This window comes from Pan paniscus, chromosome 15 (genome assembly GCF_029289425.2).
Source record: "Pan paniscus chromosome 15, NHGRI_mPanPan1-v2.0_pri, whole genome shotgun sequence".
Classification (NCBI taxonomy): Eukaryota; Metazoa; Chordata; class Mammalia; order Primates; family Hominidae; genus Pan; species Pan paniscus.
In genome coordinates this window covers 81,654,054-81,670,942 of record NC_073264.2, presented here as the reverse complement: position 1 = coordinate 81,670,942, position 16,889 = coordinate 81,654,054, and the positions used below count along the sequence as shown (strand labels likewise).

Genomic DNA, 16,889 nt, shown 5'->3' with positions numbered 1-16,889 from the left:
AAATGCAGCACACACCGAGAGTTAGTATCATGCTTAGTTATGAAAGCTTCACAGTGTTACCTATGACAGTCACTGAACAGAGTATCTGCAAAACTCATGTGCCCTTACTCATATGATAACTTACTGGTCATCTCTCTTTTCATTTTATTTGAAATGAGTCATGCGATAACTTCCAGCCATCTCTCTTCATTTTATTTGAAATGAGTTAAAACTAGATGATTATGAACATAATTTTTACTATTCATTTTCCTTTCATACTAAGCCATTGGTAGGTTACTTTGTGTCAACACAATATATAGATATTGTAAATTAAGGATAATAATAATACTGATTTCACAGGACTCTTGAGAGGATTAGCTACCATAAGAAATGTGAAAACTTTGGTGCCTGACAGGTTGCAATAAATATTAATTCCACACAGTGACTGTTTACACCTACTATGTGTCAGACATGATGCTGCATGCTTAGGGATAAAGCAATAAACAAGTCAGAGGTCTCTGCCCCCATCGGGCTTCTCCTTCCCTCTTCTGCCACCTTCTACCCTTGCCCTTTCTCTTACCTTCCCCCCTGCCATGGTCAACTCTGAAATTTAAATTCATATTTTCATCAGATTATGCTGAAGAAAGTAGTATTATGTCTTTGGCCAGCTGCTAAATATAATGAAAAATCGAAAAAAAAGTCATGTTGTGGCAATAATTAATTGATTATTGGGCTACATATGAATATCATTCTCATTATTTTAGGAGGAGAAAGGAAGGATTTTAGTTGTAGGACCTGTAATCTAAATGTTGTCACAAGTATTTTTGAACACATTATTTGGTATTATTAGAAATTTTATTAGAAATGAACTGAATCCTTTTCAATCTTGTTAATTTCTAACAGTGGGTTTACAGATTTTGTATATATACATGTATGTGAATATTTCATATACTATATAATAGATTTTAATTACAGATTTATATATAATATTGTATTATATAAATCTATAATAAAATATATAAAAATATGTACAATCTTGAATATATATATTTAAGTGACTGATTTTTCTGAGACATTCCAGAAGCTCTGCCTGAAGGATATTAAATATCATTAGTGCCATGCTGTTTTTCAGATGACCCATAATCATTTTTAACTTCTCTATCAGTTGGCTTTGAAAAATAGTCTGGAATCTCCCAGTTGAAGGGTTCGATTTTCTTTTTAGTACTGTTTTAGGGGTGGAGGGACAGGTGTTAGATTTTGTTTTTGTCACCTCAATAGTGCTTAGGCAAAAACATTTGAAATGAGCAGTAAGGGGAAAATAATCTCTTCCCCAGCCATTATTTATTTCAGCTACTTATGGAGTAGCCTATGGCAACACAGTCTTTCGAGGAAAAAAATAGAATATACCTTCTTGGTTCTTTTGGAACAAGTGTAATAAATATTAATATTAGGGTGTTATAAAGAATGCCAGTGTAGAGTTGTCAGGCACAACTGTTGGAGATAAACCGGGCAGGAAAAGCCACCAAAGAATGCGACTGTCATTAGCAAATAAATTACCCTCCTGGAAGCTGGCAAGATAGTACATGAACCTCTCAATACCCAGTAGATGGCTAATCCTCCTGGTAAGGAAACCATGTGAGAAACTGGGCTATTGATCGACCAGGTGGATAATTTCTGTGGTTTTGCTGTCAGTCTTTTCTGCCGAACTGTAGAATGCCCATAACCAGTACTTTTAGAGATTGCAGGTAGAAATGCAGGGTGGGGCAGCCGCGAGTCCGTTTTAGAGTTCCCTCGGAATTGCTTTAGAAGGATGAGGGTGACAGGGAATGCTCTGCTCTCTCACTGGATCTCAGAAAGAACTGAAGTAATTCATTTCCCCAGAAATTCCCATTTTCTTGGGAGATACTAAAGTACATTTTTAGAAATCTCAATTTGAATAAATTGATAAATTAGGATTAACTGTTTAAGGTTTCATTAAACTAGAAAGTAATACAGTCCCTACTCATCCCTAAGATGACTCGTGAGAGTTATAACAGAATTTTTATTATTCTGGAAACCAAAATGTAATGCATACCCACATATTCTTCTCAAGGTGCATTCCTCAAAGCTTAGGCAAATAACTACGTATCTCTATGTCTTCTTCTGAAATGTGATTTAAAAATAATTGTTCTAAGCAATGGCATAAACAAAACAAAATATAGTGTTGTGGGGATGGAAGGTTGGGCCACCCTTTGCCACTTTCAGGCAGAGGTAACTTAACAGCTCATTAAAATCTCTATTTTCTCAAAAGGTGAACAGGCTTACCAACCTTAAATTTGGTACAAAGTTACACCAGAAAGAACGCATTAGCAGTCTGCCTTGGGGTCAAACGGGTTCTCAGCCAATTAGGTTTACACCCTTCAATTTACTACATCAAGAGACCTCATGAGAGCAGGGACCCACTCTCAGTAAAAAGGATTCCACTGAAATTGTAGTGATCATTAAACCTTGTCACTCTGTTTTACCTGAAATTTGCAACTTAATATTAATCCCAAATTTATGACAGTATAAAACTTGAAAATAGAATACCCTACGAAAGAAGTATTCTTGTGTCTGAATATATCGAAGTTGATTGACTAGGTCATTTTCGTTTGAGAATAAAAGAAATATAAAAACATGCCTGGTTCTGTTTATCCAATGGGATGAAAAGCACAAGACTTCAAGACTCAGCAGTCTGCTTGAATCAAGCTTCTAAAAAAGCTTCTAAAAACACACACATCATTTGGAAACATTGTTAAAATGCAAAATCAAAGCATAGTCTTTGAGCTCAAAGGCCCAAATATTTCTCTGTGACAGAAAGTTTATTTAAAAAGTTAGTAGTAAAAAAGGCTGGGCGAGGTGGCTCATGCCTATTATCCCAGCACTTTGAGAGGCCTAGGTGGGTGGATCACCTGAGGTCAGGAGTTTGAGACCAGCCTGACCAACATGGTGAAACCCCGTCTCTACTAAAAAAAAAAAAAAAAAATTAGTCAGGCGTGGTAGCCCACACCTGTAATCCCAGCTACTTGGGAGGCTGAGCCAGGAGAATCGCTTGAACCTGAGAGGCAGAGGTTGCGGTGAGCCGAGATCGCGCCATTGCACTCTAGCCTGGCCAACAGAGCAAGACTCCATCAAAACAAAAACAAAAACAAAAAACAGTGACCTGGGTGTGTTTTACAGAATAGGTAAATTCCTCCCACCAGGGGGAAGATGATTTGACTCATCTTCATACACTATCCCCTTTACAGTTGACTTTGTGAAAAGCAACGCTTCCAGAAAACATACCTTGGTTCAACTGTCAAGAGTCTGAGCTCTGGGCTCCATGGGCATTGGGGCTTATGTAGATAGCAGTGTATGTTTTCTTGTGTTTTTTTTTGTTGTTTTCAAATCTCAACACATTATGATGTTTCAGTCTTAAGTTTATCTGGGAGTTTTTGCCAGTCTCGAGTCAGTGGGCACCCTGTAATTTGGGGCAATCTCATTTGTGTTGCAGAACATAAGCAATCACTTCAAGATCATTCCCCTTAATATTTTACAGTACATTGCTTATACCTCTCACAGCACATCCCTAGACAGACCTCAAACTTTGGGCAAATATCTATGTTAATCCATTTTATCGTCTATCTCTGGATAACAATGAGAATTGTGAAAAGCAATATTCTGAGTAATGACTATAGCGTGCAACAGATTTGGAAATAAATGCTCAGCAATAATACCTTTCTGGTTGAAACACATTTTCATTGACTCATGAAACAAATCTCTGAGATCCTAAGTACTAATAATACATGATTAAAAGAAACTGTAGTTCTCACTTCTAAGGCCATCTCCCCACCCAATCTCTAGCTGATTTTCCAGAATATACAGAAACACTGCAGAGGATTTCCCCAGTCTGGGATCTTAAAAACTCACTTATTTTATGCTTCAGTCTACTAACAAATACTTATTTAGCACTTGCTAACTCCCGTCAGGATTGTGCTAAATCAGCCCAAAGGGTGATGGTCTGTATGTCAAAGGAGAGGGAAAAAGTCACACATGAAACCAAGCAATTCTTTGTGTCATACACTGTGGTAAAACTGCTAAATCTATGTAAATTATTACTCGCAACAATCCTCCAAGGTACGTAACTACTATTGTAATTGTATGGATAATGTCGCTGAGACTCATACTTCCTCAGCCGGTGAGAGAACTAGTACTTGTTTTTGAACTTTCTTGGCTTCTATACTACTATACTTAACTCAAGAGCAATGAAAAACAGAATCTCTTCACCTTTCTTTTTTTTTGTTCTGATTTGTTTAGGATCCTGGCCTCTTTTTCTTTCAATTTCTTCCATTTTTTTTCCTTCTTCGTCAATTTCAGTTTTCAACCAAGTTCAGAATATTCTGGCAAAAAAATTAAAGGCAACATTAGAACGTTTCCATAAATTTTAAATTGTGCAAAAAGTGACGAAACTAAAATGAGCTGCAAAAATGACTAATAAGCATCTCCTCTTATACTTTTTACTTTTATTATAATCAGTTGATTATTTTACTTTTTAAAAATTGATTCTAAAGTGCATTCCTTTTCCAGTGTCTCTGCATTACATGTACTATTCTAGATTTAATTTGTTAGAAGTTTAATGTTTACTTTTAAATGTGTGAAGGCTTATTAGCATGTTAATAAATAATATGTAATGTCTGTTAGTAATATTTCTGTATTTGCCCATAAAGTAAAATAGAAAATAGTACCTACAAGAGATTCCATGCCTTTACTACATTCTGGTTGTAATAGAAATCCCTAGTCCTTATTTCACTGTGAGAAAAGAACCAATACATTGGACACGACTGAAACAGGGATTGAAGCACAGAGGCCAGATATGATCTCAGTGATGAATCTAACCCCTGCGGTCCAGATCCAAAAAATCTAGGGGACCAGCACAATATAGGTGTCATTTAGCTGCACAATATTACAGCTAATTAAGTTTAGGTCTTTGCTTTCCTCAATCCTTTCTTGTGCTGTTTCCGCAGTGGTATTGACTGCCATGTGCTTCAGCTGCCCTGATGTCGACCCAGAATAAGTAAGGAGTTGCAACTTACTTAGAAAAGACATATGGCAACAATATAATAGCCCCTTTATTATGTAGTGAAATAAATATAAAAATGTATACAAATAATGTTTTTTTATTTGGGCATTAAATTTTATTGATATAATATGTTTTATTACACTGTTACCTAATGCCCGTTAAAAATGAGATTCTGGAAGTCTGTTTTGGCATACTTTAAGGAAGAGGCTCCAGGGCAGTTACCCAGTGCATCCCCTAACCTCTACCATGCAAAACCACAAAGTCACCCCGATGCTAATAAAAAAAAAGAATTTATTGTCTATTTGCTCATAAAACCTCACTGTATGCATATGATATTTCCATTAGTTCCATTTTGCTGGGCTGTTAAGTAGAAAAAATACACACACACACACTCTCACAATTTTTAATTTGTTTTTGAGGTTAGTATAGACTGTTTTGAGTCAGATGGAGCTGGATTACAGACCAGCCTCCCCCACCCCGTACATTTAATCACAGCGTGGACTTCAACACACTTAATGTCTTTGAAGTCTATGTTCCTGGCTTTAAATGAGTGAAATTAATGATATCCTCCTACTGGAAGTTTTCATGAACATTAAAAATAAGAACGTATGGGCCGGGCACGATGACTCACGCCTGTAATCCCAGCACTTTGGGAGGCTGAGGTGGGCGGATCCCCAGGTCAGGAGCTCAAGACCATCCTGGCCAACATGGTAAAACCTCATCTCTACTAAAACACAAAAAATTAGCCGGGCGTGGTGATGCGCATCTGTAGACCCAGCTACTCAGGAGGCTGAGGCAGGGGAATCGCTTGAACCCAGGAGGCGGAGGTTGCAGTGAGCCAAGATTGTGCCACTGCATTCCAGCCTGGGCAACAGAGCAAGACTTCATCTCAAATAAATAAATAAAAAGAACATATGTTAAAAGTACCCAATGCAGTTTTGGCAATTAAACTTACAATAAATAGTTTTGATTTTTATGGTACTAGTAATATAAAGGGATGTTTTCGTTAATAGCCATAACACATACCAGTGTCCCTTTTGTTCTTAAAATTAAGGAAACCCATTCCTATCCCAGGATCTCTGCATCTGCCTCTCTCGGTAATACTTTTCCTTTAGCTCTTTCAGTGGCTGGCTCATTTCCTTCTTTTAGGTTTCAGCTCAAATGTTACCTCTTCATAGGGATGTAAGCTGACCAACCTGTCTAGAGTATTTTTATGTTATGCAATATTATCCTTGCTTTGATTGGTTTCAACCAAATAAACATGTAAAGACCACTTTCAGTTCATGGGCCTATAAAAACAGGTGCCTGCCTGGACTTTGCTTACCCCTGCTTTAGAATGAACTAGTTTAACTGTTAACTGGCATAGGGAGAGTCTAATAAGAATAATTTTTTGAGTTTTTCCTCAAAGAATAAATTTCTGTTGGTAGAATTTGAAATAATTTGGTAAATGGAAAGAAAGTATAATTTTGAGTAATCAGACTTTTCTGAACTCCTACAACCACACTGTATCAGCATTCCATTATCCACAGGTAAGATTGTGAGTAGCTGTCATTACCGGCGAAAACTGCCCAGGTGAGGCTATTAACAAACTCTCATCCAATTTATTCCTTCATTTCATAGACTTTGGAATTTAAGATCACTTACTTCCAGGGATGATTTTGAAAGCAATACGGTTGAGAACGCTTTGAGCTAAATCACTACTCTTTATTTATAGTCCTGAAAAGTAAAATGTTTTAGATTTAAAGTAATAATGTCCCTAAAATTTGTGACTTTAATTTGGGTAAGGAAGTATTTGGGGGACCATTTAAAAAGTACTGCATCATATCATTTTCTCTAAATGCAGAAATTTAGAAATTTGTTTGAAATTATTATAGTCAAATTAGTGCTGTTTTTATAGCTATTACTATTTATAACATTTTCAATTACTTTAAGATAATAGAGCTTTCCAACTCCTTTTCATAACTCACATCTCTCTCAAACAGCCGAAGCTACTGTTTAAACTTCCACCTTGGGAAGATGCTAGTCAGACTGCAGTGAGAAATCAGAGTGAAGCTCAATTTGAAGAAAAAGCAGTTAAGTATTTCATAGGTAGGAATATTTAGGATATTTGGGACTGAACAGTTAACATACATCTGCTTTATTTTAGTGCATATAGGATAAGTCAGCCTTCATGTATGCTTCCCAGAATTGCAGCTAAAAACTTAGTTGTTGGTTTTTTTTTTCCCTCGTTGTTCTTAGAAAGAAGAGTGTACCAATGATAATCAGAGGGCAGATAATCTGGTTACTTTAAATTGTTTAGCTACATTTCCCTTCTTACCTGCGCGTGTGTGTTGGGAAATGGAGATTAATAATAGTTTTAATCTCAGTCAAACTGAATTAAGAAGCAAGAAAAAGCTACCCCATCTCAGCCATTGTATTAGTTTAAGACTTTCTGCTTCGATGTTGATCATCCTCATCAGCAGCCCCTCTAGTGTAGAATGCTGAGGGGTAACTGAACACAGAAGCACACAGAAAGAATATGAGAGTGACGGGCAAGAAAGAGTCTCCATTACAATGTTCCTTGTGCATTAGTTCCTGTAAATGACTCTGCATGTAAATTATGATGTGGATTACTGGAATTGCCCAAAGGTAAGTCATTAATTCCAAAGGTGGACTATTTACTTGTAGCATTTAATGACTCAGCTGTGTGACATGCATGATAGTCAACAATCCAGTGCTGTAATTTAAAGACTCAGGAGAACACGGCGTGGGAGGAAGGATTCTGTGGTTATATGGGTTTCTCTGTAAACTTTTTCACCTGGAAACCTAGGAGATATGTGCCCTTCGGGGAAACAAAGGAGATGTCAGCCTCAGGGAGTCTCATTAGACCAACTATATTCAGTGGCAGTCAGATACACAACCCTTTGTGTACCTGAAAATGAAAGCATACCCTCTTATTTTCCACAAGTTCTGCATGACACAAGCCTGTTCATAAATTATGCCATAATTATTCTTGCAATATGATTTGCACAGGAGTTCAGGGCATATTCCATTGATATATGACTAACCTCACAACTGGTGTCGTGTACTTTTTTTTTTTTTTAAATGTAAATCCTTGAAAAATATATGGTGTGCTGGTTTCTGAGTTGTTGGCCTTCTCCTGGTACTCCTCAATTCCTCTTTCTCCATCTCTTTGTGGGGACAGTCAGCATCTGAAATTGCACTGGTTGTCCTTTGCATTGCCCCTAGCCACCATCATAGTCTTTATTTTATCTGCAAATAATCTTTAGTTGTTCTCCAGTCCAGATGTCACTCACCTTGTTACCTGTTACGAGCAGTTTCACTGGAGAATTTGACAGTCCCTAGAGAAAGATAATTCTGTCTCTTGCCCTTCATTTTGTCTGTAGTGATATTCTGTAGCACACACCTATGTACCACATTACGTTGTGCTTTAAAGGAAGAATCTTGAAATGATTATTTTAAAGGAAAATAAGGAAAAGAAAGCTCATAGCTTTGCTTCGTGATTTGAAATTTAAAGGGTAGTCTCAGAATTTTTGGTGTCAGTTTCATATAGCTACCTAGAAGTATGTATAGGGATTTTAAATAAAACCCTACCTTGCCTCTCAGGCTGCATTTTCCAGTCTGAAGTCTGTCCCAACAAACCAATAGACCCCCATTTCTGTATTTTTCTCTTCATCTTCTTTGTTTTCCCCACTTGTATTCTTCACCCCACAAACCCGTACACATACCCCACTTCAATATAAATACAACCGCAGCCTTTCCTGAACAATGTCAAAACTGAAGTATAATGGTCAATAATCTCCTCATAATAAAACCACAAACTAAAACACCCACCAGAGAACACAGCAGAAGAAACCTACAGAAGAACAACTGGCTGCCCTCAGGTCTCTGTCAAGGCAATGGTAGTAAATGACAGAACATATTGGAAATGTGGATCAACCACCTTGAGTCTGTTTTTAAATCCTGTGATTGTTTCTGCTTCTGGTTCTATCAGAGATTTGCCACACCCAGGTTGAAAATCAGGCAACAAGGACCATTACTGGGCTTCCCTGTAGGCTAGAACATGACATATCACTTTAAATTGGCTTTTCTTCCTAAGTCAAAATGTTGGGTTTTTTTTTTTTTTTCCTTGACAACTTTTCAGACAAAATCTTTAAGCCTCGCTGTTTTTTTTTTCTTCAATATGTGTGTTGTGTTATTTTAGACGCTGAAGTAGGTTGTTTGAAAAGGCACATAAGCAGCCAGTGAAATGAATGAACAGAAATTGACTACAGGTATCTAATGATGGTTACAGTGAACACAGGATGATTGGGAAACCAGTGCAAGCTGCTCCAATGCCACCCATCCTGGAGTATTTGATGTATAGACTAACTTCTTTCACTGACTTTTAATAGCATACAATTTTATATATAAATCACAGATGCATTTGGTATATTCAAAGCCAACTTACGCTACATTTTAAAGCTTTTTTTGATGTTGCTACACTGAGATAGTGATTTTTATCTTGATTTTGTTTGAATTTTTTTTAAATCACTGTAAGAAATGCTGACTTTTTGTGTGTGATGATTAATCAAAGCCTTTCCCTTTTCATTATCTTAAAGTTTGGCAAAGAATACTATTTTAAATGTATTCAAATAATTTCAAATAAAATGACTTCTAGCTCTTTTAATTATTTAAAATGACTGACAAATTTTTAAAACGTAATGGATTGTCATGGGGAAATGCTGAGGAGAAAAAATATATATATTTGTATTTCATTCTATAGGGTTTATTTAGGAAGTAGCAGGTAAACTGTGAGTGTGGATTAAACAGAGTTGACATTGGAAGGAAGAACGCCATGCAGTGGTCTCTTTGGGTGCAGTTGAGTGGATTTTTCTTCCAGAAGACAGGCTTTGTATTTTACAATAGTGATGGTAGGGAGTCCTCAATGTGGGTTTTTCTTTTTGAAAAGTATATGTCCATCATGGTCCCTAAGTCCCAGAGAAGTTGCCAGAATTATTCTATACTCTTCAAGCTTCTAAGATGTGGAAAAGATAGAAGACTCTTCTTACGTTTTTATGCCAGTGTTATGCTTTTTCATATGCTAATGATATATTTAAAGCATTCTTGGAAAATGCTGCATTATTATGATAAAATAAAGTCACTACACTTTTCAACTGTACTCACCAGAGGCAGAAGAATTATTATTATTTAGACCTATAAGTTTCTAATTCATCTCTGAGATGTGATGGATGAATCGATGTGGCTGATTAGCTCAGCTGAATCAAATAAACTTTTAATGATTAGATATTCTGATAACAAATGATCCATTTAATGCTCATTTCCTAACAGCCTACAAATATTTGCTCATCTCCAGTGATACTAATGAATTTGCCTTGGTCCATTCCTAAATTCTAAAGTACACTTCATTGTGGTAGCAAATGAATATATACAGCTTAAGGCTAGTTACAAACTGTATCCACCCAATGGGTTCACCTTGCCAGCTGCTTAGATAGAGCCTATTTATCAAGACAGGGGAATTGTGATGGCGAAAGAGTAATTCACGCAGTGCTGGCTCTGCAGGAGACTGGAGTTTTATTACTCAAATCAGTCTCCCCAAGCATTTGGGGACCAGAGTTTTTAAAGATAATTTGGCAAGCAGGCGCTTGCCAAATTACCTTTAAAACCTTGGGAAGTGGGGAGTGCGGATTGGTCAGGTTGGAGATGGAATCATAGGGGGTTAAAGTTAGGTTATCTTAACGTCTTCTGTTTTTGGGTGGGATGGCAGAACTGGTTGGGCCAGATTACTTGTGTGGGTAGTGTCAGCTGATCCATCCAGTGCAGGGTCTGCAAACTATCTCAAGCACTGATCTTAGGTTTTGCAATAATGATGTTATCACCAGGAGCAATTTGGGGAGGTTCAGACTCTGGAAGCCAGAGGCTGCATGACCTCTAAATTGTAATTTCCTTTCTCTTTTCTTTTTTTTTTGAGATGGAGTTTCACTCCTTTTGCCCAGGCTGGAGTGCAATGGTGTGATCTCGACTCACTGCAACCTCCACCTCCTGGGTTCAAGCGATTCTTCTGCCTCAGCCTCCCTAGTAGCTGGGATTACAGGTGCCTGCCACCACGCCTGACTAATTTGTGTATTTTTAGTAGGGACAGGGTTTTGCCATGTTAGCCAGGCTCGTCTCAGATTCCTGATCTCAGGTGATCCACCCACCTCAGCCTCCCAAAGTGCTGGAATTACAGGCGTGAGCCACTGCGCCTGCCCTAAATTTCTAATCTTGTAGCTAATTTGTTAGTCCTGCAAAGGCAGACTGGACCCCAGGCAAGAAGCAGGTCTTTTCGGGAAAGGGCGGTTATCAATTTTGTTTCAGAGTCAAACCATGAACTGAATTCCTTCCCAAAGTTAGTTCAGCCTACACCCAGGAATGAACACGGACAGCTTCAGGGTTAGAAAAAAGCAAGATAGAGTCAATTAGGTTTAATTTCTGTCACTGTCATAATTTCCTCAGTTATAATTTTGCAAAGGCAGTTTCAAAACCTCATTAACCTCAAAAGTTAAAATACATCTTTTTATTGTATACATGCTTTAGGCTTCCCCCAAAATAATTTGTATATTGAGGGAAGCCTATATCATATGGCTTCTCCTTACCTGATCTGTCAAACCCAGAACAAATTAAAACATGATGTCTAGCCACATTATTTTTACTTAGAAAGTGTAATATTCACTTATTGGTAAGAACAGCTATTAGCACTGCTCCATTGTAATCCAATATCTATGCAGTGACTACATGTACAGTCATTAAGAGTAAACATTTTAAAAAATACTTATGTCAATTTAGGTGTTTCATAAACTTTCCCTTTCTTAGAACTAAAGAATAATAGAAAAGGGACTATCCAATCACATATAAACAGTAGCAACAAAACAGGCTTTTTCCCAGAAAACTCTTTTCTTCCAAGTATTTGAAGAAAAATTTTCCTTTGTTTTTTGTTTAACCCTTCACTCCCACTTAGAATTTTACATTTTTACTTCTGCCCTATAAGAGCCCTTAGTTATAGTCATAATTGTTTATTTCTTTGTTACTGAGGTTATGTATCTAGACATGTTTCATAAAGAGGAAATAAATACATTTAGTGTAATACAATAATTTATTTTTATGATATTCTTATGTCTTATTTTAGGTGTTTTTATTTGGAGTAAAAAGACTTGGGCTGGGCACAGTGACTCACGCCTGTAATCCCAGCACTTTGGGAGGCTGAGGCAGGCGGATCACGAGGTCAGGAGATCAAGACCATCTTTGCTAACACAGTGAAACCCTGTCTCTACTAAAAATACAAAAAAATTAGCTGGGTGTGGTGGCACGCGCCTTGTAGTCCCAGCTACTCGGGAGCCTGAGACAGGAGAATCACTTAAATCCAAGAGGTGGAGGTTGCAGTGAGCCGAGATGGTGCCACTGCACTCCAGCCTGGGCGACAAGAGTGAGACTCCATCTCAAAAAAAAAAAAAAAAAAAAAAAGGATTTGGAGGCCCATGGGTAGGCTTCAGAGAGTCTGCATTACCCCAAAAAGTATATATAAAATTACATATGTGTGTTGCATATAATGTACATTTTCCTAGGGAGAATGTCAAGTTTTATTAGACTCTCAAAGTCTATTACCACAAAAATAAGAGCCACTGATTTATTAAAACCATCTGAAATAGCATGGAAGTATCTTCATTACTTCCTGAGAGTGGTCTTCCCTTGTCTACTTCTCCTACCTCCTAATGCCCTTCCGTTGTTCTAGCAATGCTTACTTTTGTTTTCAGGATTAAGCCCTGGGAGTGTGTTGAGAGTGGGCTTCAGGGATTGGTGGTTTGGAGGGGTGGGTGGAGTAATGAACCTGCAGGTTGAACTTAAATCTGTTTAAATGAAAATTATGGATTAAAGAAAAAGGGAAAAATTACAAAGGCAGCTCTGGGTAAAATGGGAGAGGTTATGGAGATATAATTTATTTTGTTGTAATTATATGTTCATTCTAGGACATATACTGGCTTTTTCTTTTTTAATCATGAAGCGTATCAAAGCTTTGACAGTATTGGCCCAGGTGTGGTGGTTCATGCCTGTAATCCCAGCATTTGGGGAGGCCGAGGCAGGAGGATTGCTTGAGCCCAGGAGTACAAGACCACCCTGGGTAACATAGTGAGATCCCATCTCTACAAAAAGTAAAAAAAAAAAAATTAGCTGGGTGTGGTGGTGCACACCTATACTCCCAGTTACTTGGGAGGCTGAGGTGGGAAGATCAATTGAGCATGGAAGGTATAGGCTGCAGTAAGCTCTGATTGTGACACTGCACTCTAGCCTGAATGATAGAGGGAGACCCTGTCTCCAAAAAAAAAGAAAAGAAAAGAAAAGCTACACTGTTGTTGGCTTATTTTCCATTGAGAATAATGATACACAGTAGCATAATTTTTTATATAAAGATATATAACTAACTTTGTTTACCAAGAACAGTGTCAACCATAACCACTTAAGTTTTCAAAATGCATTTCTTAAATTTTAAAATCAAATAAGAAGTTCATGAAGACTAGTAATTTCTCTTTATTTACAGCCTACAATTGAGACTGAAAACTATAATTTAGACAAAATCAGTAATTGACTACAATGGCTGGTATCTTATTAGCTATTGTTGATTGGCATATTGAATTACTGAAAGTCAGGTTAATGAACTAAATTTTCTATTTTTCTAATTTCCTCATGTCTTTTGACATACAGTTTTTTTTATTGAAAGCTGTCTCAGTACCATTTTGGAATAGAGTAGGTTATAGGCAAACAAACATAACTAAAGTGGATTCAAATATATTTATTTATTGCACTTTGAGAGGCTGAGGTGGGTGGATCATGAGGTCAGGAGATCGAGACCATCCTGGCTAACATGGTGAAACCCCGTCTCTACTAAAAATAAAAAAAATTAGCCGGATGTGGTGGCGGGCACCTGTAGTTCCAGCTACTCGGGAGGCTGAGGCAGGAGAATGGCGTGAACTCGGGAGGCGGAGCTTGCAGTGAGTCGAGATCATGCCACTGCACTCCAGCCTGGGCGACAGAGTGAGACTCTGTCCCAAAAAAACATAAACAAAAACAAAACAAAACAAAACAAATATATATATATAGACCTTTGTATTTCAACAAAATGGAGTTGTCTTGACCATTTGAGTCAATAGTCACATAAACTAGGCACATATTTCCTTTAAAATAAAAAATTAAGTAAAATGAAGGTACTCATACACAACTTATAATGCTATCAGTTTATCTCTGCTAAACACTAAGATATGAATTAGGACAGACAGTTTAATTCTGTTCTGTTTTGACATTATATGAAATCGCCTATTTCAAGTCAGTTCTAGGTATGCTTTTAAAATACGTTAATCTTAACTAATAGCAACCCACAAACCCATGGTATAGGGAAAACTTAAGGCCCAAATAGGCTGTAAATATTTTCAGTCTTCCAAGATGGTTCATATAAATATGATACTGCCCAAAGGCTGTTTCTCTCGTATAAGGCATCTAATGACGTTCTGTTCAATCTGCAAAGGATATTAAAGTATTGCTGAATGGTTTTTGTCCCAGATGCACAATGAATAAGATGCCTGGCAACAATAGATCAAAGCCCCCTTGAGGCATCATATGCATTTATTATGAAGTGCTCAAATGTGACAATATACAAGTCACCAACAACATAGCAGTTATTTTATGAAAATTATGAGGGTAAGGGTGAGGCCCTCTTAACTATGCCAACAAAATGCAATTAAACAGATTATATTGCTAGAAACAGTCTGCTTTGGGCTAATTTTGCATAATGTATTCATTTAACTCATGCCCACATAGCCAAATGTTTACAGGGTGGAAATGTGCAACTGTTTCCCAGTCTGACTGCTGGAAGTTAGTTTGCAGAAGTCTTTATAAGTGAGCCCTCTATTTCGTGTGATACTGAGAGAATGCCAGTAGGGGCCAAGTTCATTCTGCTTCTAAGTGTCATAGATCTATGTGGGTCCCTGCAGGACCACAAGAGACCTGGGCTGAGTCATTCTGTGCGCCATTTTTCTCTCTTTACTTCTTGTATTAGTCAGGGTTCTCTTAGAGGGACGGAATTAGCAGGATATATATATTAATATACATATATATACAAAGGGTAGTTATTCAGTATTAACTTGCACGATCACAAGGTCCCACAATAGGCTGTCTGCAAGCTGAGGAGCAAGGAGAACCAGTCCAAGCCCCAAAACTGAAGAACGTGGCGTACAATGTTCAACGGCAGGAAGCATCCAGCACGGGAGAAAGATGTAGGCTGGGAGGCTAGGCCAGTCTCCCCTTTCACATTTCTCTGCCTGCTTTATATTCACTGGCAGCTGATTAGATTGTGCCCAGCAGATTAACGGTGGGTCTGCCTTCCTCAGCCCACTGACTAAAATGCTAATCTCCTTTGGTAACACCCCACAGACACACCCAGGATCAACACCCTGCATCCGTGTATACAGTCAAGTTGACACTCAGTATTTACCTTTACACTTCTTTAGATGATTAATTAATTTTATTTTTAAAAATCCAGATTCCACGTATTTCCTCTAGTTCTTTTATTTTATTTTTATTTTTTTGAGGTGTAGTCTTGCTCTGTTGCCCAGGCTGGAGTGCAGTGGCATGATCTCAGTTCACTGCAACCTCTGATTCCTGGGTTCAAGCGATTCTCCTGTCTCAGCCTCCTGAGTAGGTGGGATTACGGGCACGCAGCACCTCACCTGGCTACTTTTTAATTTTTAGTAGAGACAGGGTTTTGCCAGGTTGGCCAGGCTGGTCTCGAACTCCTGGCCTCATGTGATCTGTCCACCTGAGCCTCCCAAAGTGCTGGGATTACAGGCGTGAGCCATTGCACCTGACCTCCTTCAGTTCTTAAAATAAGAGAAAACAAAGGCAAATGGCCTCGGTCCACCTCAAAAAGGATGGTTTTTCATTTTCTTAGATCTTCACACTCTGCTTTGTCTCAGAGTCAGTCTTTATTTGGTAAAGACTTCCTGTTTATAGATGTCACCTCTGGAAAGACTTGAGAATACAACTATGGAGTTGAGAATACAAACATTTTCTTAATCATTTAGCTTTTGATGCATCGTTATCAATGACCCCTTTTAAAGCCAGTCCTTCTATAAACATTCTAAGATGCTGTAGACAATGAAGGCCTATCTGGGCTCAGGATTGGCTGCATGTGCCATATCTTTCTCATTTATTTTCCTGCCTTGTTTTCAATAATGATTTACTCATTTATTTTAATTGATGAAGATATGTCTGAATTTCACCTTGTTGTGGAGACCACATTTTTCACTGTAAACCTAATTAAGAGCTAGAATATGTGCTTAATTCCTTGTCTATATCACTACTCTTGTCTAGTTGTGATTCATATAATCAAATCTAACATTTTGCATCTTATAAATAATCTTACCATTACAAAAATGGTAGGTTGTATTCCTTTCATTAACTGTACTAGAATTGTAGCATTTACTCTTAAACTCTATAGTCCTAGCACTAAATGAGATGAAAAAAGATACAGTCATTCTTTGATGACTATTTTTCTGTTCTAGAGATCATTCTGAATAGTTCTCATTTTTTACATTTTAAAAATGAATTATTAATAATAGATGGTAAATAGAATACTTGTAAATTAAGTAAACTTGAAACAATTTTAAACAGCCTTCGTTTTATAATTATATATTATGCTTTCTTTGCAGGACCGTGTAATTGCATTAGAAACGGTAAGTTGGGGCATTTTCTTTCTCCTTTTATCAGAATTACTGCTGTCTCCTGATGTGGATTTCACAGCACACCA

General features: G+C 37.5%; 1 protein-coding gene across 4 annotated transcripts in view; it reads left to right on the top strand.

The window, feature by feature from the left end:
• CEP128 (centrosomal protein 128) overlaps positions 1-16,889 on the top strand; it is a 447,679-nt gene that overhangs the window by 366,952 nt on the left and 63,838 nt on the right. For 3 of the 4 annotated variants that reach the window (XM_057299772.2, XM_063596092.1, XM_034937939.3), the window contains one exon: positions 16,792-16,815. In XM_057299772.2, the coding sequence (XP_057155755.1) occupies positions 16,792-16,815 (24 nt within the window). Of the gene's footprint in view, positions 1-7,038; positions 7,129-16,791; positions 16,816-16,889 lie in introns of all 4 variants that reach the window. The other variant, XM_008961011.5, reaches the window with a different exon arrangement.